This window comes from Epinephelus lanceolatus, chromosome 9 (assembly GCF_041903045.1).
Source record: "Epinephelus lanceolatus isolate andai-2023 chromosome 9, ASM4190304v1, whole genome shotgun sequence".
Taxonomy (NCBI): domain Eukaryota; kingdom Metazoa; phylum Chordata; class Actinopteri; order Perciformes; family Serranidae; genus Epinephelus; species Epinephelus lanceolatus.
This window is the reverse complement of record NC_135742.1, coordinates 45,616,973-45,642,500: the sequence shown is the minus strand read 5'-3', so window position 1 is coordinate 45,642,500 and position 25,528 is coordinate 45,616,973. Positions and strand designations below refer to the sequence as shown.

The following is a 25,528-nucleotide window of genomic DNA, read 5'->3' as shown; positions in this document are numbered from 1 at the left end:
TGAAATTAACTCTTATTAATGCCTTACCGGTGGGTCCAAAACTGTTTTTTCTCTTTAACGCACTCCCTGTAATAAACGTCCTTAAATACGACAGCCACCTTGAACTGTTTAAATACAGGGAGTCAAGTTCACGTTTATTTCATATACTACACATGAGTAATACTGGACCTATATGATAAAGGGAAGCCAGTCTAGTTGTGTTTTCACCGCATCATTGCAGATATGGCAATTTGTGTCCCAGTAACTGCCTTTTTCTTAGCCAGATGTAGCCAGATGGCCGTTGTGTTTATGTTTTTGCCTTTGTTACTTAATCGTTGTCATCCCTCGTTAAATAATGTATATTTGTTACTTCCATTGTCTTTTGATGCAAGAGTGACACCCCTCTTTCATTTATGTTCACATGCTTTCTCCTGCAGCGGGTTTTGGGGGCGGATGCCCCGGAGAATGCCGTCTCACTTGTTGCGCACCGGCCTCAGCGATTACTAGGTAGGTCCGGTGTGCGACCTGCGCCAGGGCGCGTCATGTTAGCAGTGATTTTGATTTATACGATGTGGTTCTTATTGTATGGATACACGGTTGAATTAAATGACTTTAATTAGCCTGAATGTTAATGGAATTAATAACCCAATCAAACGATACAAAATATTGATGCATTTAAATTATCTTAAGTGTGATATTGCCATGCTGCAGTAGACTCATCTGAATGCCACAGAATCAAATAAACTGAGACAGAAATGGGTTGGGCAAGTATTTTCCTCTCCTGGTGGTAAAGGAAGCAAAGGTGTGTTATCTTAATTTCTAAAAATACGCCTTTTAAATTATCTAGTATGCATCATGACAGTGATTGAAGATATGTTATTGTTTCGGGCTGGTTACAAAATAGAAAAACTAACACTTGTGAACTTAGATGCTCCAAATACATCACAATCTAAGTATTTTGCCTCTCTGTGCTTGCTGTAACAGATGTATGGCGCTTGGTGAATCCAGTTGCTCGAGAGTATTCTTTCTATTCTGGAGCACATAATTCTTATTTTAGAATAGATTATATTATGATGTCGTCCAACTTAGTTCAAAATGTTCTTGAGATTAAGATGGATACTATTGTTGTAAGTGACCACGCTGCAGTTTCTGTTATTTTTTTCCTTTGGCTCACCCTTGTAAATTGAGGCAATGGCGACTCAACACATCACTTCTTAAAAATGAAAAATCTACTGCCCTTATAAAAAAGCAAATTGTGGATTTTTTTTTGTTAAATTTAAATTCTGTATCATGTGTAGCCACAGTCTGGAAGGCTTTTAAGGCTACATGTAGGGGCTGGTTAATTAGCTTTGCTTCAGCAGAAAAAAAAAGCGTGGTGAGACAAAATCGCAATTAAATGTTAGACTTAAGAGCTTAGAAGAGCAGCATATGATCGAGAGACAGCATTTGCTCTTTTCCGTTTGCGCAGATTTTATTTTGAAACTGAAGAAAAAGCAGGGAAAATGCTAGCCTATAGAATAAAGCAGTCTCTGCAAAATATACAGATAATTCCTGCAAGTAGAGATGAGACTGGTGTGTTACAGTGTGATGCTGCTATAATAAATCAGTCCTTTAAAAACTATTACTCGAAACTCTATAGTACAGAAAATAATGTCAATGAAGCTGAAATGGATAATTTCTTCAAAAGTGTTAACCTTCCGAGAGTTAGTTCGTCAGATAGGGACGTGCTTGATGCCCCTCTTACACAAGCTGAAATTGAGAGGGCAATTATGAAATTGCTTTCAGATAAAGCCCCAGGGGAAGATGGTCTGGGTATTGAAATATATAAGTGTTTCAAAGAACAGCTTTCTCCGTATTTATTGTCATTATTTAATAAAACGCTGGAATTTAAATCCTTGCCCCCTTCTATGTGTAAGGCTTTAATGAGTAACTACCATCCTTTAAGTTTGCTCAATTGTGACTATAAGATTCTTGCTAAGACCTTGGCACTCCGTTTGGAGAAGGTAGTCCCATCTATAGTCCATTTAGACCAAGTAGGCTTTATCCCAGGTTGTCTGTCATCAAATAACATGCGGAGGGTTTTTCAGATTATGTTACATGCTGGTTCTGGTGAGTCTCCAGTCATTGCAGCGTCATTATGTAGCATTCACACCGGGCGCAAGTGAAGCAAATTACTCGTGCATAACACGAGTAACGCGCTGCGTGTAACGCGTGAGTTTCGACGCTGGACCATTTTGTTAATTTGCGTTATCGTGTCATTCGCACGAGTAGCGGGGAAGCCGGCTGTGCTAACTGGAGCTAAGCTAGTGCTAACGTTCATAGTACAACCATTCTGCAAACTAATTAAAGACACATATTTACAGAACTTACCAAGTAGACCAGTCTCCTCGGTGACTTTCACCCAAGCCTGCTCCTTTTTGTTGCGGTCTCTGTAGAGTAGACACGTAGTATCATATAGCTCCGGGTAGCCACTGACGACCATGGCTGAGATAACCACCATCGCTGCTTTGTACCTGCTCTGGAAGTGCCAAACGCCGTCGTTTTTGGGTTCACCCTATCCTGCGGAAGCGCATCCAGCTCAGCGAGTTTCACCACCTCGTCCAGGAACTCCGTCTAGATGATAGCCGCTTTCAGCGGTACTTGAGGCTGACTGGGGCCCAGTTTGAGGACCTGTTGGCGAGGGTTGGCGCCAGGATCTCCCGGCAGGACACCAACTACAGGCGCTCCATTTCAGCTGCGGAGCGTCTGTCCATCTGTCTCCAGTGAGTAGCAGTTTATTGTTGTGAGATTCTCACGCGAATTCGCCTCAAAAGTTCAATATTTTCAACTCAAGCGATGAGGCGTTGGACGCGAATTGCGCGTCTATCGCACCGCGCTAGACGCCTCTATCGCATCCATCGCGTGACGTCTTGACGCCATCAGTGACGTCTTGACGCCCTGACGTCCAGTTGTTGACAACAATAAACTGCTACTCACCGGAGTCAGATGGACAGACGCTCCGCAGCTGAAATGGAGCGTTACGCGCGGCTCGTTACTCGCGTTATGCGCGGGTAATTTGCTTCACTCACGCCCGGTGTGAACGCAGCTTTAGAATGGCCATATTTATTTTATACATTTAAAAAATTTGGTTTTGGTTCTAAGTTCATAAATAGTACAGTGGATAAGCTCTCAAATTATGAGGAATTGTGCACTTTTTGAAAAAAGCATGAAATTTCTACCATAGTTAGTACATACCATAAGGTTTATTTTCAGATGTGGAGGGAAGTCAGATTTGACCTCTGAGGCCTGGGAGAGGTCAAATTCAAGATGGCCGCCAACAATATTCAAACATGCTTAACTTTGGAACCAAACACAGTAGAAAAACATTTAAGGTGTCATTTCCAACTAAGTTTAGGGTGCCCATTCAGTTAATGATACTTTTGAGATCACCAGAATTCAAGAAAATGCATTTAGGTCTAAGTCATGGTAAAAATTTGCTTAAAAAACCCCCAAAACATTTCCCCCTCTTTTTTTTATTTATTTATTTTTTTAATGTACCCCAAAAATATTTCAATTACTTTTTACTCTCATGTGTTATTCAGTAATTAGTTATCATTTATTGGGATGTGTGGTTATTTTTTCCTGCTAAGCACATCATTATCAGCAGATGGCCCTCTAGAGCATCAGTAGCTAATGCCAGTAGTGATGTAGTCAGTAGGCATTATGATGAGTAGGCTACAGTATGCACAAGTGATGAGACAGAGAGCACTTCTGACATAAATATCCTACCAGGTAAACTGACTGACTGTGTACAGACAATGGCCGCGTTTCCCAGTTAAGAGCGATCTTAAGACTTAAGAGCACAGTTAAGAAACGTCTTAGGTAAGAAGGGTCGCTAAGATACGAGTGTTTCCCACATGCGTTCTTAATGCCCTTCTTAGGATCGCTCTAAGATCGCTCTTTAAGATGCTCTTAACAGGAGCTGTCCACTACCGCGGTGCTGAAACAATCGATGTCAGGCACATCGATCACCCACCACTTAATCAGCGCATAAGTCAACCATAGCGCTGCTACCTTGCGCACTAATTCACTGCTGTTGTATATGTGTGTTCTAATAATTCTAATGAAAAACTAAGACGATAAATATTTGTTAATGACCTATTTTCATGATGAAAACAAGACTACAACTAAATAAGAAGTAGTCTTGGTAAGAGAATCATGAGGAAATGTATTATATTTAAACAAAAAAACACAGACGTCTTGCTGAGGCCGGTGCCGTCTCCCACCACCTCCAGGAAGCTCCCCACTGTGTAAAAACGCAGCGCAGCCAGGCACTGCACCTCCGAGCTGAGGGCAAATTGCGCCGGGTTGCCCTCCGGATGTGTGAAGACACTAGTTGATGAGGCGTTGTATCTCAGCCGGTACTTCATTTGGACAGCCCGGTCTGACAGCACGTCAAGTGGGCTGAAGTGCTGTCGCACAAATGCATTTACATATATGGTTTGGCTTCGTATATAGCGATGCTGTTGGTTAGCAGCAAGAATATGCTGTAAAGCAGCCATGGTATCTCACACATGTGTGATGTGGCAACGGCTTTATATAGAGTAGCGGGTGGAGCGTCCCTTGATGAGGTTCCAGCTGAGCTCAATTACAGCTGTCAGTTGCCTGATATCTGAATGTCGCAGGTTTGGAGGGTAGATGTGTTTCTGTTGTGCCCTGAAGCATTTTTTGGATGCAGTAAACTATCTCATATGTGAATGCAGATGTGGGATATGTGCGGACAAATTATGATAAGTGATAGTCATGATGATCCATTTTATTTGTGTGCCTGATGTGGAGAGCACATACAGGAACACACTTTTTATTCCTCATACTTACTTTTCATCTTATTATTATTTTTCTTCTGCCAGATTTCGGTGTGTAACTTGTGCCACAGCTTTGAGCGCACATAGGGTCTTCATAAAACATATAGATTCAAGATTCAAAGTGTTTATTGTCATATGCACAGTAAGGACATGCATTTCCCTGCAGAATGAAATTTGTTCTTTTCTGTCACCAATTAATGCTAAACAATATAAATCTGAAGTATAAAATAGATCAAAATATATAAGGTGCGCACTGTTGTAATATCTCCTTGCTTAATGTAATATTAATTTGCCTGACGCGGCAGGATCTGTGAGCATTTGGTTGCTAAGAAGACTGTTAAGAGTGAGTCAGCTCGATCTTACAACTCCTTCTTAGTGAAAGATCTTCTTAAGCTAAGAGCGATCTGGGAAATGTGTTTTTTTTAAGAGTGTTCTTAAGAAGCTCTTAGTGCTAAGAGCCATCTGGGAAATGCCGCCAATATAAGTATACTTGAGTAAAGCCTTAACATGCAAATACATTGAATTTGATTGTAGCTGGGAATGAGTCTGCCTAGTTAGTTAGCTAGCTAGCTTCTGTGGTTAAAAAAAAAAAGGCAGGCACTGATCAAAATAATTCTGCTAGCTAAACTAGAAGACAGTCTGGAACATACATGAGCTGAAGTCAGTTGAATGATTGAACAGTGCATGTTCTAGGGATTTCAGCTTGGTAATTTGTGTGAAGTAGGACTATAGCTGAATTAATGGTTATAGCAAAGTAGCCTAGTTCAACACTGTGCCACCGGTATCAAACAGGCTTGAGAGCTAATAGCTGGCATGTAAATATGGATGTGTTATTATTGATTTCAAAGCAAGTTTCAGTATAAGAAGTATAGTTGGCCTACTGAAATATTGTAAGTAAATACATTTTTAATGATCATCCTCATTACTGTTATTATGTTGGAAATAAACCATCTTTTTGCACCCTTTATCTCACTCCGTCTGCATAATTTGACCATGACTTTGACCTAAATGCATTTTATTGAATTCTGGTGATCTCAAAAGTATCATTAACTGAATGGGCACCCTAAACTTAGTTGGAAATGACACCTTAAATGTTTTTCTACTGTGTTTGGTTCCAAAGTTAAGCATATTTGAATATTGTTGGCGGCCATCTTGAATTTGACCTCTCCCGGGCCTCAGAAGTCAAATCTGACTTCCCTCCACATCTGAAAATAAACCTTATGGTATGTACTAACTATGGTAGAAATTTCATGCTTTTTTCAAAAAGTGCACAATTTATCTGCTAATCCGCTGTACTAAAACTGGGTTAAAGCTCTTTATAGTGCTCAATTTTCCTCTGTTAAAATGAATGGCTTACTTTCAAGACCCTTCCCCCTACAAAGAGGTGTGAGGCAGGGTTGTCCGGTCAGTCCTCTGCTTTTTACTGTCGCTCTTGAACCATTAGCATATGCAATATGCTCTAGTAGTGACATATATGGTGTGGATATCCCTGGACATAATTTTAAGTTAAATGCTGATGATATATTGCTCACTTTAAGCAAACCAGCATCTTCCATATCTGCAGTTCTCGATTTGGTTAACTTATTAAGCAATTTTTCTGGTTACAAGATTAATTGGAACAAGAGTGAGGCAATTCAACCCTTGCACATTTAAATCAGCCTTAATGGGCACCCCTTTCATCTGGAAAACAAATGGAATGAAATATCTGGGTATTAACATAATTTCACCTATTACCAAAATCTTTAGTCTAAATGGCCCCAGCATCCTCCAGCATCAAGTAGGGCTGTAGTCAACCAAAGAAAATCTTGGTCGACTAAAGTCGTACATAATCTTCAACTAATCGATTAGTCGTGGAAAAAAAAATAGAAGAAGAAGTTATTTTTACTTCTGCGGTGGTGTGTCTGAGTCACTCTGCAGTTACACCTCCAAAACACTAGTTGGTGATGGAGGACTCTGTTAAATGCTGTAAAGATTTGTTGATTCAAAACACACATTAAATATGGCTTAATAGAGACAATTTCAAACACAAGTACACAAATTGGCTTCACTATAAATCACAGCATTCACAGACAAACACTTGTCTTTATCTGGACACATTACCCCCACCAATACAACATGCTAACGTTATTAGCACAAGTCTATAGCATTTTACATTGTATAAATTAGCCTAGCGTCTAGCAATCTTTTCCTCTTCTCATATAAAACCAGGGACAACAGCAACATGTAACAAAGGTAACGACACACAATGTGGCTCCATTACAACTCACAACATTCACCGACAAAACAACCGTCACACTAGACACGTTTTCCAAACAAATACAACATGCTAACGTTATTAGTGCCAGCCTATGACATTTTAAATTGTATACATTAGCCTAGCGACGAGCAGAGATTTCCTCTGTTAGTATGAAGCCAGGAAAAATCTCACACACAAGACTTAAAATGCTATTTTAGTGCAGGCTTTACTGTCTTCACAATTTATTGTTTCTTATCTGTAAAATACAAGTAAATACAAGCTTCGTTTCCACTGAGGGAAATGGTGTCAGTATACAGAAACTGACAGGAGGTCTGCGTCACCGCGACGCTGAGCGTCAGGGTGGGCAGGTTCAACTTTCTGTCAACAACTGGGGTGTTTTGAAAACACCCCCATTTTCACAGGTAACATAGCCTGTCCCTTCCTCTGCAGTAAATAATGCATTAATCCTGGAAAGCTATTGATGTAGCAATTTTCTCCTTATGAAAGTAACACAACGATTATTCGATCAATGAGAATCTGGTCGGACGAGAGTATATCGACCAAATAATCGACTAGTCGACCAGGAGACTACAGCCCTACTATCAAGGATGACATCATCGGATGGACAGCCTTACCACTGTCTCTATGGGGCAGAGTTGAAGTACTGAAAATAAATGTCTTACCTAGACTGATTCATATTATCACATCTATCTATTCCTCTTCAATTTCCTCAAAGTTGGTTTAGAGACATCAAATCTCTTTTTATCCGATTCCTTTGGAATAATAAAAAACCCAGAATTGCTTTCAAGAATTTAATAATACCAAGATCAAGGGGGGGTCTGGGTGTCCCAGATATATATCAGTACTATCTTTCATATAATGCAAGGTACCCACTAACTTGGGCTTATAAATATGATGTCCCAGTAGGCAGTTGGGAATGGCTGGAGAAAACTATTCCGTCTTGGGTAACACTTTATATTAAAGTACTGTAATAAGCGCTAATTAATGCTTAATAAGCACAAATTAAAAGTTAATGAACACTTATAAGATGCTTATTAACATTATTAAGACTAGACTAAGTGTTTATTACAGCATAACTGACTGCTTATAGGAGCATTATAGGCACTTAATAGAAACTTTGTTAACAGTTTATAAACCTATACTAAATATTAATAAGATGTCTATAATGTCTAATTATAATTTATAAGGGTTAATTATAGAATAATAACCACATTTATTACTGGTTTAAGACACTATAAGATCCTGTAAGATGAAACTACTAAGGTGTTTATTAACATTAATGATACTATAAGAAGTTAATATAAATGCCATATTATGGTTAATAAATGCTTAATTATGCACTTATTAATAGTAAATAATGATCCTTTGCAGCTACCGGATCTAAAGTGGGAACAGTGTCGTATAAACGTTAATAAATTATTAATATGCACTTATTAACAGCTCATAATGCATCGTTGCAGCTACTGGATCTGAAGTGGGAACAGTGTCTTGTTGATATTCATAAACTCTTTATTATGCACTCACTGAAGTTAATAATTCTATTCATTATGCACCTATTGCAACATCCAGATATCAATCATTATTTCAACATTAAAGAATTCTGATGCGGTTTTTATTTTTCACTCCAGTATGTTATTATTTTCTTTAGCAAAGAATCATGGAAATCTCATTTCCTCAAAATGGCATACTAAGACAAATGTTATTTGAACTTAAACATTTAAGCAGATTGATTCAGAGTTAGCTGCTTTATTCACTCTTGATAAGAATTCAACCTACCAATGGTGGTGAAAACACAACATAAGGACATATTTCCTTTTCATATTAATTTTTAATGCAACCACTATTGTCAAAAACAGGAAAAAAGGATTGGAAACCCTAATAGTTGAGTTCTAAAAAAATGACAGATCTCAATTCATTTGGCTTTTTCAAAAGTTTTGTTACTTAGATTGACCGTTCGGGAATACAGTTTTACACAAAGCTCCCTGTAACCCATCAGTTTTCTGAAAGTGAGTGACAAAAGTCTCAACATTGGCCAGGCCAAAGGTGGCCAGGTCAGTGATGTCTTCAGGCTAGTTGCTTAGGTCAAACATGGTGGCAGCGGCCTTCAAGACACCCATATCAAGATTGACAAACCGCATGGTGAGGTTGTCACAGAAGCCATTGATTAGTTTATATTTCACTTTGTGGAAGTCATCATCATCCACTTGTTTCCTGCTGAGTTTTACACCAGAGAAGGTGTTTCCGGGAAAAGGTCCCACTTCATCCAGGAACTGCTTCAGATGCTGACCTGGGACTGTCTGAAATACAGATGAAAAAAACTTTGACTGTCACGATTGTTAAATGTAGCCCAGGCTATAAGATGACATCCCTCTAATATCATAATGATCCTTTTAAAACAATTCAACTTAATTGGGAAATAAACAATTCATTGAGAAGTCATTAAAATCCTTGAAACAATTCATTTTATTTTGAAACAAATAAATACATCATTTCATGTTGATTATATGCACTTAAAATGTTAAAACTGTTGATCTAAAAGTAACATTTGGAGTAAACGACATTCAATTGAGTCATATATATATATATATAATCTGTCAAAAGTTGTTTCTAAAAGTCTGTTTAAACTGAAGAAGTGATGTGCATAAAGGAAGAAAAAAATTGTTGCGCATAAACCAGCATTATGTGTCTTTCAAGTTGCTGCAGAGGATTAATTCCTCTTTAAAGGTATAATATGTAGTTTTTCCACATAAAAATGTCTAAAAACGACTAAACCAATATTATATATTTTGTTTAGTTGTGTACTTTGATTATCAACAGAAAAATCAAATAGCTCGCACACTGCAGGGCTCCAATTCTCAGTCGTAATTTATTCAGGTGAGTAACGTTTCGAGCGTCAGGCTCTTCATCAGACTTTTTTAAGACAAAGGGTGCCGCCATCTTAAATACACACATGACGTGGTCACATGATGCAATGATACGTTACCGGCCCAGAGAAAAAGGAGGAAAAACAATGACCTCCTGTCAGAAATGTCCGACATAGTATAGATAACACATAGAATCAACATGCAAAAAAATCGACATGCGAAAAACAGAAGACAAGATGATAAGTATGTGTGCCAGCGTGTACACACAGACACACACAACTCCTGTCTGTGAATGCACAATGGAACATACATATATCAGCAGACCCACACATACGACAACAATAGTGTGTGGACACCAGTACTGTACAACAAGAAATACATTACATACAAAAACTACTTAGAGCATCAGTGTGATTATATACATAACACCACGTACAATGATGCCGCTGGAAAAATGTTTTAAGATAACTCTCTTCTAAGGCATATCAGAGTCAGACATCTGTACCAGACATCAGGCTGTCAAGCCGTCATAAAGGACAGAAAAATGACAGAAAAATCAACCACCTTAACAGAGGGGCCCCTTTATGTACAACAGTAAACAACGACATATATTTTAAACACACCCTTACAGAATGTCAGGTAAAGAATGGCAACAAGGAGCAAAACAACTAAACACTTGTACCAGAGACCATCACAAATAGATCACATCACAAAAAAGGTCGAATGTCCATCTCCTCGTTAAGGCCCTTGGGCAACATAGTATCTAAGGTGTAAATCCAAAATAGTTCACGTCTCAAGAGTGACGTGTTCAATCCCAATGTAACTCAGGGAGGGCACGGTGTGGTTCAAAAGGTTAAAATGGGTGGCCACCGGGCTCCTTTGATCATGGTTTCTGATGGCACATCTGTGTTCAGAGATTCTGTTTTTGAGAGGTCTCGAGGTTTTACCTATATATGCAAGGCCACAAGGACATTTCAACATGTATATTACATTTGACGTTTTAAAAGAGATAATACCTTTAACAAAAAACTTTTTGCCAGTACGTGGATGATGGAAGATATTAGTCTTTCTGGTAAAGTTACATTGTTGGCAGTGGCCGCACTTGTAGTTTCCAGGTGGCACGGGACCCAGAAACATAGGAGTGAGAGGAGGACTAGGGCAGTCTGCTCTCACTAACAAGTTTTTGAGGTTAGGCGGTCTTTTAAAAACAATGCGGGGTGGATTGTCCATCAGTCCTGTCAAGGCTGGATTGGTGGCCACCACATGCCAGTGTTTATTGATGATGGCCGACATGTCCTTCGCCATGGGGGAGTATTGGAAGGCCCAAGTAATACGGTTATCAACAGTTTTCTTTTTGGTGGTGTACAGGCACTCAGTCTGTGTGCGATTAGAAAAACGCTCTGAAGCTTGACTCTCTCTGGTAGCCTCTTTGTAGAAATCGGTGTTCCAGGTCCATCTTTTGTTTGGTGAACTCAGCATCTGGACTGCATATACGGCGTATATGGTTAAGCTTGGCCACAGGAAGGCTCCTTTTCAGAGGAGTTGGGTGGTATGATTGTCCATGTAACAGAGAATTTCTATCAGTGGACTTTCTGTACAGAGTAGTGCTGAGGCCATCAATGTTGTAGGAAATCAAAATGTCTAAAAAGTTCATCTTGTGGGGGTCATGTGCCATGGTGAATTTCAAATGGGTGTTGTGTGTGTTGATAAAGTTGTGAAATTCCATCAGATGTTCCTCTGTGGAGGTCCATATGAAGAAAACGTTGTCTATGTACCTTCTGTATGTGGAGATATATGGCAGGAACAGGTTCATGGAGGGATTCAATACCACCTTGTGCTCAAACAGGCCCTGTTTCCTGTTTTTTAAGAAGGAACCATTCAGCTGCGCTCAGCCCGCCTTGTATAGGCACACTAGTGTAGAGGGCTTCCACGTCCATAGTGACCAGAAATGATTGATTGTGGTTAGGGTTCGGTTGGACAGTTTTTATCAATTTAATGAACTCGATGAAGTCTTTAATATAGGAGGGCAGAGCTGTAACACAAGGCTGAAGAAACTAGTCCACAAAAGCAGATATTTTCTCTGTCAGAGAACCAATAGCAGCCACAATGGGTCTGCCTGGAGGAGTGTCGTTGTATGTTTTGTGTATTTTGGGTAGAGTGTAAAAGACTGGTATTACTGGTGAAGTGACCAGCATGAAGGAGTGTTCATGTTTGGTGATTTCACCTTGGGCTAGAAGGTCATGGAGGACACCGTGGACCTTAGATTTAAAATCTGTGGTGGGATTACCAGGAAGTCTCTGATAGAAGGAGGCATTGTTCAGTTGCGTCATAAATTCCTGGTTGTAGGCCTATCTGTCCAGAATCACTAGAGCACCCCCTTTGTCCGCGCTTTGAACTACTATGGACGTGTCATTTTTTAAAATGTCCAATTCTGTGCGTTGTAGTGTTGTCAGGTTGTGTTTCACTTTATATTCTCTCTTCCGTCCCAGTAATTTAGAAATGTCACGTTCCACCAATCTGCAGTATGTATCTATAGCAGAGTTCCTGTGTTTCGGGGGAATGAAGGTGGATTTACCTCTGAAGTAGAGGTGCGCTGGGTGGTGTTCAGGTCGTCCCTAGTCCCTGTGCCGCTGGTGGGGGCCGCCCCGTGGGTGTCTTGAATGCTGACCACATGGGGAGAGTTCTCCCTCTGCTTGTCTTGGAAGAATTCTTTGAGGTGTAGGATGCGGAAAAACTTCTGGAAGTCAATAAACACATCAAAATCTTTACAATGGGTGGTGGGACAGAACGATAGGCCCTTGTTCAGAGCAGAAATGCAAGTGTCTGAGATGGGCTTACTGGAGAGATTGATGACATTCACTTCCTCCACCTCTGGCGTGTGTTGTAGGGTTCTCTGAGGATGATGGGTTGATAAAAAAAGCTCACGCTGTGAGGAGCTGGACCCTGAGTCCACATCCAGAGAGGAGGTGGAAGCAGCCGGGCTGTAATGTCTGTGCCGTTTTCTCCTCGGCGGCGGTCTGTGGGGCCCGTCATCATGTGTGGTGTCTGTGTCGTGTTTCCACTTATAGATCTTTCCCTGCTCATAGTCTCTAGTGTCACGGTCAAACTTTTTCTTTTTGAATTCAGTTAGTTCTTGTTGTAGCTGTACTTTTTTATGTTCACATTGCTGTAGAAGTTGCGCCATGTCCTCTTTGTCAGGAGACTTAGACAAAAGTTGACGTTTGAGTTCACTTACTTCGTCTCTGGTCTTTTTCAGCTGGGAGGACAGCTCCTGGATTGTCAGCGCCATGAGGTCGAAGGAGCATTTATCTAAAATTTCACACCAGCGGCTGATGAATGTGTCATTGTCTGTGCCTATTATTGGGCTCTTGACAAGTCGTAGTCCCTGAGGAATTCTTTTTACTCTCATGTAATCACTGAGAGTGACGGCATGCAAAAACTGGCGTACTTCTTTATCTTGTAACTTGTACAGCGTGTGAATACCGTCCTGGTCAGCAGACCTTGTCGTGACACCATTAAAAAGTGAGTCTTCTAAAATGATACAGGAGTAGTCCTACTTGGTAAATTCAAAAGTTTTGGATATATCTTCCATAGCTGTCGTCATGTTGAAAGTAGATCCACTTACGCATCTGTTTTTCACATATCTATTTTTTTGCATGTTGATTCTATGTGTTATCTATACTATGTCAGACATCTCTGACAGGAGGTCATTGTTTTTCCTCCTTTTTCTCTGGGCCGGTTATGTATCATTGCATCATGTGACCACGTCATGTGTGTATTTAAGACGGCGGCACCCTTTGTCTTAAAAAAGTCTGATGAAGAGCCTGACGCTCGAAACGTCACTCACCTGAATAAATTACGACTGAGCACTGGAGCCCTGCAGTGTGCGAGCTGTTTGATTTTTCTGTTGTTTGCATCGTTTTCGGCTCAGCACCTGCCCTTCTTCCGGTTTGGATGTGCGTGTGTTTTTCTTTGTTTGTACTTTGATTATCAGAAATGTTTCCAAAAATTTTTTCAAACCCAGATAAATATGAAATATTAATAAAAGTTACGGACCGTGTCATTAGGTCGCATGTCAATGGCGACGTAACTCCAGTGACCATAGCCATTAAATGAAGGAGAAGAAGAAGAAGCAGACCGGATGAGACTTCAGAGAATGAACGTTACTGTTGCTAGGCTAAGCTAACTCATCATGGATCATGATTATGCATTGACAGTTGCTGCACCTTCTGACACTGAAGCTGTCCCAGTAAACAAGCCGGTAAAACAGAAATGTACGGGTCAACCAAGCGATCCCAGAAGAATTTGGGATAAGAAGAGAGCTATATCAAGGATAAATATTGGTGTGGCCTTTCCGAGATGGAGAGAGCTTCGTGAAAATCTAGGACTACAATTCGACGCCGCCCTCGCGTGTGTTCTACTAGACAGATAAGCAAACATCTGGCTGATGTTATCAAAATATTAATCATTTCCACCAGTGTATTGCAAGCACTGCTGCCCGCTGGGGCACCAGCACTCCGGCCAGCGGCAGATCTGTATCTGTTATGTGACTACAACTCCCATGATCCCATGCTACTTTGTGACATCATCCAACTCCGTCTTCTGTTATTGTTTTGGTTTGAGACCCCTAGCGGCAGAAAATTACATATTGCACGTTTAAGTGTACCTGGCTCCGTTTGACAGGCTTCCCAACTAGCCAATCAGTGAGCCCCGTGAGCCTTAATTGATCAGTTCCTTAGTGCAGGTTCCTGTCACATCAGTATGACAACTTCCTGTTGTACGGAAATGAATCCCGCGCTGGCGAGTGTGACGTTTTTCCGATACACAGAGAGACTGAATCTATTATCATCTGGCAGGTAAAAGATGAAAATGACCTTCTGAACAAAGTTGTATCAATTCTTGATGATGTTAAACAGTTGCTGATCGCTATACTGTTACATTTAAACCTTGCAGAGCAGCGTGAGAGACCAGGTGATTTTCGCTGATCTGCCAAGGTGAAATGCTGTAAACCTCATTCATACATTGACTCAGCCGTGAGTGAAAACACTGTAAACCTGTTAGGTTGACTCTAAGGCAGCTGACATTCATGTTAGGTTGACTGTAAAGCAGCCGATACGTTAAAAGGTGCTAATGATGCTAGCTACCTGATACTGTGTTTTGTGATGCTAAAGGCCTGTTAGCTTGGGCCTAGCCACTTAGCTGGCATAATTATTTGGTGTTCTGTGAAAACTATAGAGACACTGACTATTTTGGTTATTTGTTACAAAGGAAGATGTTATTTTTCTAAACTACTGGTTACTGCAGATGTCAAAAAAATATGATTGTGAGACTATTTGATTTATTCATGTTTATTTCATGTTAATGGTAATTAAAGAGGGTAATATTTAGTGCATTTTCTCACTGTTGCCGGTGCAGGGAGAGATAGCTAAGCATGTTGAGCCTTAATGCCTCTTAAGTTACCATGAATGTTCAGTGCACTTAATGCAGTTTTGACCAAAGGGTACGTCATGATATTTTTATTTTGTTGTAAAATGATCTTGTGTTAATTACTAGTGTAACCACAGGACTTTGAATGCTTGAACATGAAAGAAGCACTTTGAATGTACAGTCAGGTCCATAATTATTTGGACAATGATACAGTTGTCATCATTTTGGCTCTGTACACCACCACAATGGGTTTTAAATTAAACAATGAATACCTGCTTAAAGTGCAGACTCTCAGCTTTCATTTAAGGCTTTTTTCAAAAATGTAGTATGAACCGTGTAGGAATGACAACCATTTCTTCACACAGTCCCCCGACTTTAAGGGCTCATACATATTTGGACAAACTAACATAATCATCAATTAAACAGTCAGTTTTAATACTTGGTTGCAAATCCTTTACAGTCAATGACTGCCTGAAGTGTTGGACACATAGGCATCATCAGATGCTGGGTTTCTTCCCTGGTGATGCTCTGCCAGCCCTTTACTGCAGCCGTCTGCACTTCCTGCTTGTGTTTTGGGTGTTTTGCCCTCAGTTTTGGCTTCAGCAAGAGAAACGCATGCTCAGTTGGATTCAGGTCAGATGATATAACTTGGCCATTGCAGAACATTCCACTTCTTTGCCTTAAAAATGTCTTTGGTTGCTTTTGCAGTATGCTTCAGGTCAATGTCCATCTGCACTGTGAAGCATCGTCCAATGAGTTTTGAAGCATTTGGTTGAATCTAGTGCAGATAATTCATTGTTTCATTTAAAACCCATTGTGGTGGTGTACAGAGCCAAAATGACAACAACTGTATCATTGTCCAAATAATTATGGACCTGACTGTATTTATAGTTTCACAACTGCAAATGAACACTTGAACTAAAGGCATATTTTTGTTGTACAACTAAACCTTTTTGGAGAACATGATTATTTGAACTGATTAAAACAAAACAGAGTGTATTTAATTGGTGATAATACATGGAAAGTTAGAAAATGAACATGATTTATTAGGGATGTCCCGATCCAGCTTTTTCACTTCCGATCCAATACTGATATTACAGCCTTAAGTTTTGGCCGATACCGATACCGATCCGATCCAAGCGCGTATTATACATATTATACTGTTTATTGTTAACAGGGTTAAATAAACAAACTTTAAATTTGAACATTAACATTAAATAAAAAATATAACTGGTTTGCTTTGGCTGCTTTGGCCCCTTAATAAATAGAAAATAAATCAACACAAGAAATCTTTAAAATGTCTAACATTGAAATTAAAATAGCAGCAAGACTCCACACACTTGTGCTTTGGCCCCCTAATAAATAAAAAATAGATTAACACCACAAAACATTGTTGACATTGAACAAACAATGCAGCCTTTCCTTTTCAGTTATTTTAGTAGCGTCAGTGCCAGCCTGGTGCTGCTGTTTCCTGGGACCAACAGAGGGGACAAAAAAACCACACACAATATTGTACAACTGTTTAAACAAGCAATAGTCCATCCATGGCTCCAATTTCACTAATTGTGCCCAAAACAATGCTATCACTGCTCAATCAGTACTTAAACAGTAAGAGTGTAAACCAAATAAAAATATCATTCTCAAAAAACCAGAGCAGAAAACAAATAGTCAGTTAACTAAATTGACCGCTACTCTTCCTACCCTTCCCTCCATGTGTGTCTACCGTCTGCATGCTGGCCTGGTGGATTGATAGTAAGTGCTGGAGCGGATCACTGGAATGGACTGCTTGAATCACGGAGCGCTGGGCTGGCCGGAAAACCTGGATCGAACTCCATGAAAAACTGGATTGGAGTTCTGGGATCTGCATTTTTCCATGCAGTCCGATCTGATGCAGATGCACAGTTTTTGCTAATATCGGGGGCCGATACCGATCCGAATATCAGATCGGGACATCCCTATGATTTATACAGACAATGTATGAATGTAACAAGCCACTTGGATCTCATCTGACCTGCCTATAGGTCAGATTTTTTGGTGACACCATTAAAAGGTTGTCGCTGCCACATCGCACCTGGACGTTGTTGACACATGCCAGTGACGTCGGGAGAATCTCAACGCTGATTGGCTTTCGCGGCACAGTGTCACGCAAATTCGCCTCAAAAGTTCAATATTTTCAACTCGAGCGATGAGGCGTTGGACGCGAATTTCGCGTCTATCGCGCCACGCTAGACGCCTCTATCACATCCATCGCGTTCATCGCGTCGCGCTAGACAGGTCCATCGCGCCGCCCGGCGCGATTTTGTGTCTAATCGCGTCTTTGCATTGACTATGTATGTAATCTTGACGCGCGAATTTGCGTTTGGTGGAAACACAGCATTACAGTAAAAGCTTAGTGTCTTCTGATTCTGGTCCAGCTATTACTATTGACTATTACCTACCTGTGCTCTATTACTGCGTCGTAACAAAGGGTTACATATACATACACCGTAGCCTATTAATTCCTCTCTAAGGGAGTTTATTTTGTTTACCTGCATGGCTACAAGAGCCAGGGTCGTCTTCTGCAGTCCATCTGACACCATCTGCAATGTCAGTCCATCCCTCTGAAAGAGAAGGTTCAGAATTAAACCCATAAACACATTTAATCCAACTTCCCTTGTTTTTAATCCACAGCCTAGTACCGCATTACTATCTCAAATGGTTTCATAAGAGTGTTAATAAAACACTCACACACTGGGCCTGACACTTCAATTGCCAAAATGTATGAAATGCTCCTTTAACCTTACTGACAGAGAGGAATGAAGTCAGGCTATGGCGTTAGCAAATCAGCAGGAGTTAGCATTAACATGATGCAGCCTATATCCATTAGCCTGCTCAACATAACACACAGCTCATCAATGCTCCTAACACATTCACTCTGCTCATCCTGCTTCACACATTTACTGTCACTCTTGTATCTCAACCATATGCATCTTCACACACATTTCACTCACTTTAACTCACACAGAAGGTCATTAGCGACGCACTTAGCTAACGTTACCGAAGCTATTTCTAGTGGCACCCTCCACGAGCCGCGACACACACACACACACACACACACACACACACAAACTCTTAATCACGGTCAAAGTCTCTGAGTGTCACAGTTACACACTAAGGTTCTGCTAAAACATACTACTGTTATCTGGGTGTTCATTATACTCAGCTTACCTGTAGGAAATTTAGAAACATGATTGGCCACTAGTTCAAGCGTGACCTTCATCTCTGTAGCTAAAGTTGCTAGCCTAATTATTACTGACTGAATGAAGTACACCTCTTCTGATTAATTAACGTTACCGTCATTATCATAAACATCAAAATTTAGAACACACAGTCACATTTTATAACTTTGGAAGGCCATCGTGTAACGTTACATGATTAGCTGAGTTGCTAGTGTTAGCTATCGCAAAGAACTAGAACTAACGTTAGCTAAAAATCAACAAGCTGACGTTAGCCTATAGCCTACTTTAACAAACTAACTTACCACAGGGGCAGAAACAGATGAAACATCGTCTTCAGAGTCCCGACGCCAAGTGTCGCATCCTACTCCAACTGGAGCGGCACTGGAGGAGCTTGCATCAGTTGTTTCAACCATCTCAGCATTGCTAGGTTCTGTGCTCTGATGTGGAGTGGCGAGCATAGCTGGCGAGTGGCACCCAGCGTGACCGTCATGCAGTGAGTTGAGTTCCGTGTGTGTGCATGCGTGCACGTGTGGAGCCAGATCAGATGCAGCAAAATCCACTGTATTTTTGCTGTTTTTACTTATTCAAGCGACAAAAGCGACATCTAGATATCCATACGTAATGATGTTGTAAATAACACCCATTTCGATAATGCTTTGACTTTTTTTTTTTTTTTTTTGCTGTCCCGGAATTTCCCAAACACATCATCTTTGTGTCCCAGTAGCAATTTTTATACGTTAGTCCCCGGGATGTCGGGACACCGTTAGTTTCAAGTCTAGGCTTTGCTGTGTTAGGATTATGTTATGTCTTCACTGTGTATCTTCACATAAAAGAATACTCCGACGATTTGGGAGGTACGCCCTTTCTCTATCATTTTCATATTGAGACAACATGGTCGATATCTTTTTTGTGTCTGTACATCCAGTGGCTGGGTCTCAGCGGTTAGCATTGCGCTTATAGGGGGTCAGTACGTCCTGCGCTGTGATCCATGGAGGGATACACCGGTGAGCAGGCACAGACGTAGCTTGTAGACAAAACTCAGCTGTTTATTTAGCCTAGCGATATCTCCGGACTATAGTAGCTGCAATGGATGACTTTGAACACGATTTTGAAGAGTTTCTTGTAGCAGACACAGATACAGAGCCATACCTGTTTGAGCTGGAGCATACAGATGAGGAACTCCCATGTTTTGCTGCACAGAATGGGATTCAGTGCTACCATCGTTGGGGAGATATATCATCAGGAGGAAAATTGCCGCAGAGAATGCATCACAAGGAGTGAGAACTTTGCCGCAATCACTAATCCTGGCGTGATTGAAACTTTTTTTCATGTTCCTAAGATGAACTGGAAAAAACGCCCAGGCCTGCAGGAGCTGATGGACAGCTTTCAGTTGGGTGAGTAATATCGTCCGTGTCGTCTCTTTGTTTGCTTTTACCGAGTGACCTAGCGTACCTGTCCCAGAGCCAGCTGCAGCTGTTGCTCACCGGTGTATCCCTCCGCGCAAGATGTACTGACCCCCTACAAGCGCCAAGATATCCATCATGTTGTCTCAATATGAAAATGATAGAGAAAGGGCACTCCCAAATTGTCGGAGTATTCTTTTCACATAATAATGCGGACTCAGCAGATGACTTGTTAATTGTTTATTCCTCCTCACACCAAACGCACACGGCTGCTTCTCATTGTTTCCAGTAGCACAACAAGTTACTACATTACCCAGAATAACTTGAGGCTCACACTACTACGGTAGCCTTAGTAGCTCAAAATACACAACAGCTTAGATCAGAACAGAAACACGACAGGAGAATTTACTGAGTAATTTTGCTGTTTCCACTAATTACTTGGACTGACCTGGCGTTAGTTAATCCTCTCGCTCTCCAAAACAAATGCATGCTGTAATTGCCGGCTGCAGTCGGAATTTTACGACACCAGGCTGTGGGTGTCATACCGCTTCGACCAAAGGGGCGCTATAATCAACGAAAACGAAAAGTTCCGCACAGCTGCTTTAATAACATCTTATTAATTTAATCTGATAAGGTCTTATAGTGTCTTATAAACCAGTAATAAATGTGGTTATTGTTCTATAATTAACCCTTATAAATCATAATTAATGTAAATAGACATCTTATTAATTAATATTTAGAATAGCTTTATAAACTGTTATCAAGTTTCTATTAAGTGCTTATAATGCTCCTATATGCAATAATAACTGTGTTAATTATGCTATAATTAACACTTATATAGTCTTATTAATGGTAATAAACATCTTATTCTGTCTTATAAGTGCTCATTAACTGGTTAATTGGTGCTTATTAAGCATTAATTAACGCTTATTACAGTACATTAATAGAAAGTGTTACCCTGTCTTGTAATAGGAACATATCATTGACATCATTATGGTACTGCCCTAAACCTCCACCTCTTCTGGATAACATTATTTTTAGGTTTTCATGCTCTGTTGTGAAGCAGCTGCACAGGAGATTTGGTATCGAGCGGCTCTCTCTCCCATCCTGTCCTGTCTGGTGTAATCCCATTTTATCAACTAGAGGAGGCACCATAAATAACAAAACTTGGCAGAGACATAGTATTGTAACAGTTGGTCAAATTTTTAGTGATTCTCTAATATCTTTTTTTTAACAAATTAAAAATCAGTTTGGTATTACAGACTCCTCATTTTTAATATATGCACAGATATCATCTGTTATAAATAGGAAATGTAAAGAGGGACCTATACCTGTATCATGTTTTGACTGGGATCAGCTTCTGAGGAAGGCAACCTTCTCAAAAGGCGCAGTCTCTAATATTCATAGTTTAATGTTCTGAGCTGCTCCTAACACATATTGTTCTGTCCAGCTGGTTTCGGAGCATGATCTTAACATATCTTTAACTTCTTCTCAGTGGGATAGAATCTGGAGATCAGCTTTGTACACTTCTAAATGTGTTAGATTTAGGACTATATAATATAAGATTCTGTGTAGAGCATGTATTACCCCGGTTACATAATCTAAAATGGACAACGAGTATCAAGATTCATCCTGGCACAATTGTGGAAATCGTGGTTCATTGCTTCATCAGCAGTCAAAACTGTCTGGACAGAAGTAATATCCCTAATGTCACAATTTTCAGATAGTACCTCTAACCTCAAACACAGCTGTAAGACCTAATATATATTTAGATTGCTTCTCCCCAATTTCTCTTCAAGAATTGACAGCAGTGATTTCTTCATCTAAATCATCAATGTGTCTCTTAGACCCCATCCCAACTAGGCTACTTAAGGAGGTCTTTCCTTCAGTTAACACTCATATATTAGATATGATCAATATATCCTTATTAACAGGCTATGTACCACAGTCTTTTAAGGTAGCTGTAATTAAACCTCTACTAAAAATCCCACCCTGGATCCAGAGGTGTTAGCCAACTATAGACCAATATCTAATCTTCCCTTTATGTCAAAGATCCTTGAGAAAGTAGTCGCAGACCAGCTGTGTGATTTTCTCCATGATAATAATTTATTTGAGGAATTTCAGTCAGGAATTAGAGTGCATCATAGCACTGAGACAGCACTAGTTAAAATTACATATGACCTTCTGATTGCTTCAGACAAAGGACTTGTCTCTGTACTTGTTTTATTAGATCCTAGTGCGGCGTTTGACACAATTGACCATCAAATTCTACTGCAGAGACTGGATCACTTAATTGGCCTAAAAGGTTCTGCACTAAGCTGGTTTAAATCTTATTTATCTGATCGTTTTAAGTTTGTTGACGTTCATAATGAATCATCCTTACGTACCAAAGTTTGTTTTGGAGTTCCGCAAGGTTCTGTGCTCGGACCAATCCTATTTACTCTATATATGCTTCCTTTAGGTAACATCATTAGAAATCACTCTGTAAATTTCCATTGTTATGCGGATGATACTCAGTTGTATTTATCGATGAAGCCAGAAGAAAGTAATCAATTAACTAAACTCCATAACTGCCTTAAAGACATAAAAACTTGGATGAGCACCAATTTCCTGATGTTAAATTCAGACAAAACTGAAGTTATTGTTCTTGGCCCCAAACAGAGACTCTTTATCTGATGACATAGTTTCTCTAGATGGCATTGCTCTGGCCTCTAGCACAACCGTAAGAAACCTCAGAGTAATATTTGATCAAGATTTGTCTTTTAATTCTCATTTAAAACAAACCTCATGGACTGCATTTTTTCATCTGTGTAATATTGCGAAAATTAGGCCTATCCTGACCCGAAAAGATGCAGAAAAATTGGTCCACGCTTTTGTTAACTCTAGGCTGGATTACTGTAACTCTCTATTATCAGGTAGCTCTAGTAAGTCCTTAAAAACTCTCCAGCTAATTTAGAATGCAGCAGCACGTGCACTAACAGGAACTAAGAAACGAGATCATATTTCTCCTGTTTTAGCTTCTCTGCACTGGCTCCCTGTAAAATCCAGAATTGAATTTAAAATCCTACTGTTAACTTATAAAGCTCTAAATGGTCAAGCTCCATCATATCTTAGTGAGCTCATAGTGCTATATTATCCCACCAGAACACTGCGCTCTGAGAACGCAGGGTTACTCGTGGTCCCTAAAGTCTCCAAAAGTAGATCAGGAGCTAGAGCCTTCAGCTATCAGGCTCCTCTCCTGTGGAATCATCTTCCTGTTACGGTCCGGGAGGCAGACACCGTCTCCACATTTAAGACTAGACTTAAGACTTTCCTCTTTGATAAAGCTTATAGTTAGGGCTGGCTCAGGCTTGCCCTGTACCAGCCCCTAGTTAGGCTGACTTAGGCCTAGTCTGCCGGAGGACCCCCCCCCCCATAATACACCGGGCACCTTCTCTCCTTCTCTCTCTCTCTCTCTCGTATTCTATTACTGCATCTTGCTAACTGGGCCATTCTGGATATCACTAACTCGACTTTTTCTCCGGAGCCTTTGTGCTCCACTGTCTCTCAGATTAACTCATATCGCAGCGGTGCCTGGACAGCGTGACGTGTGTGGTTGTGCTGCTGCCGTGGTCCTGCCAGATGCCTCCTGCTGCTGCTGCCATCATTAGTCATTAGTCATACTTCTACTGTTATTATACACATATGACTATTGTCACACATGTAGATGCCAGATATTAATACATACTTTCAACATATTGTACCACGGTAGCCAGAACTATAACTATAATATTATTACTTTCAATAATGTTGTTGTAAGCTACTGTTATTACCTGCATCTCTCTCTCTGTCTCTCTCTCTGTCTCATTGTGTCATGCGGATTACTGTTAATTTATTATGCTGATCTGTTCTGTACGACATCTATTGCACGTCTGTCCGTCCTGGAAGAGGGATCCCTCCTCAGTTGCTCTTCCTGAGGTTTCTACCATTTTTTTTCCCCGTTAAAGGGGTTTTTTTGGGGAGTTTTTCCTTATCCGCTGGGAGGGTCATAAGGACAGAGGGATGTCGTATGCTGTAAAAATGCTTTATTTTCTCTTATGTTGATTTTCCAGTTTTCAGCTTTGGACATTGGGTTGCCTTACTGCTAAAATATTAATTTCTTTAAACTGGCCTGGAGGACTAATGGGACATTGTCCGTAAAAGCCTTGTCTGATCATGATTGGATGTGTAGTATCAACTGTGTTTACCGGGCTAATCACTCTTCTTACGAAATGAAATGGTATAATGGAAGCACAAAACTGCCGTAGACTTTGTTGTCTATTGGATGTCAGTTGCACCCAGCCCCCCCCCCCCCCTTCTTTTTTTTTTTTCTTTCTCTCCCTGTTTTTGTTGCATGTTGTCTGTTTTGGTGTATGATCAAAATAAAAATAAAAATTCTTAAAAGCAAAAAAAACTCCACAATATACATATGAAGACAGGTACGTGCACAGAGGGGAAGCGTCTGGAAACCATCATATCACAAAAAGCACAGCAGAGTACTGCTCCACTGTAAACCACACATTGATAATTACTCTGAGGTGGTTCAAAGATGATGTCCATCCTCAGCTCATATATCAGTCATATGTGATGTTGTCAGGCTCTATGGACCACTCCCATGTGATTGTCTTTGCTGATGTGGCTAGTTAGCTTGTTTACGAAAAGCTTGCTGTACAGGCTGTCCCTGCCACAGCTCATTACCATGACAGCTGGGTTGTTGGGATACAATGCATTCAGCCTTGTTGAGGTAAGAGTAGAGTGGGTGGGGACAGGTGCTCTTACATTGATTTCGGTCACTAGGATGTCAGTGATGCTGCCCAACACTGTGACAAAGTCAAACACGTTCCAGGCATCCTTTAAGTAGTTCTGATGAAGCAACAGTAGAAAATTATTAGTTGTTTTTTATTATTCAGGATATTTGAAGTTGTTTAATAAATGTTACCTACCAATGGACCAAAAGCAATGATCTTGAGGATACACTCCAGAGAAAAGAGAGTGGTGAAGACTATGTTGAGGTTCTTCAGCATCGCTTCATAAAAGTCTGGCGCTCCGTGGAACTGAAAGACAGGGGCAAATGATTACTTTTCCTTTCTGTCATGTGGCACTGCTTAAGGACTAGTTTGACATTTTGGGAAATAAAGCTTATTCACTTTCTTGCCGAGAGTAACATCATAAGATCAATACCACTCTCATTTCTGTCTGTTTAGTGTGAACTACAGCAAGCAGCTAGTTACCTTAGCTTAGCTCCTGGCCATCACAAATTGCTTTTACAATTTGGTTATGTATGGATGTTATCTTTGGACAGAGGTTGGCTAGCTGTTCCCTCCAGTCTTTATTCTAAGCTAAGCTAACTGGCTGCTGGTTGTAGCTTCATATTCACTGTACAGACAAGAGAGTTGTATGAATCTTCTCATTTAACTCATATGTTGTACATGTATGAGTGTTTATTTCAAAATGTCAAACTATTCCTGTCCTGATCTAATGTCTCCAGGACTGACTTTATGTAACAGTCAATAAAGTC

General features: G+C 40.3%; 2 protein-coding genes across 8 annotated transcripts in view; both read right to left on the bottom strand.

The window, feature by feature from the left end:
- Positions 1–25,528, bottom strand: part of cacna1ba (calcium channel, voltage-dependent, N type, alpha 1B subunit, a) — a 775,969-nt gene that overhangs the window by 252,352 nt on the left and 498,089 nt on the right. For all 7 annotated transcript variants that reach the window (XR_013492059.1, XM_078170996.1, XM_078170991.1 and 4 more), the window contains 2 exons: positions 24,954–25,064; positions 24,790–24,873 (listed from right to left, as the gene is read on the bottom strand). Coding sequence is in view for 6 of the 7 variants with exons in the window: in XM_078170996.1 (XP_078027122.1) it covers positions 24,790–24,873; positions 24,954–25,064 (195 nt within the window). In the remaining variant the exon portion in view is untranslated. The remainder of the gene's footprint in view (positions 1–24,789; positions 24,874–24,953; positions 25,065–25,528) is intronic.
- On the bottom strand, positions 8,697–22,506 carry LOC117252458 (uncharacterized). Its single transcript, XM_078171003.1, has 3 exons — positions 18,892–22,506; positions 17,900–17,971; positions 8,697–9,377 (listed from the first exon to the last, which is right to left on the bottom strand). Exons 1-3 carry the CDS (start codon positions 19,045–19,047, stop codon positions 9,150–9,152), a joined length of 456 nt encoding a protein of 151 aa, XP_078027129.1. The 5' UTR covers positions 19,048–22,506; the 3' UTR covers positions 8,697–9,149.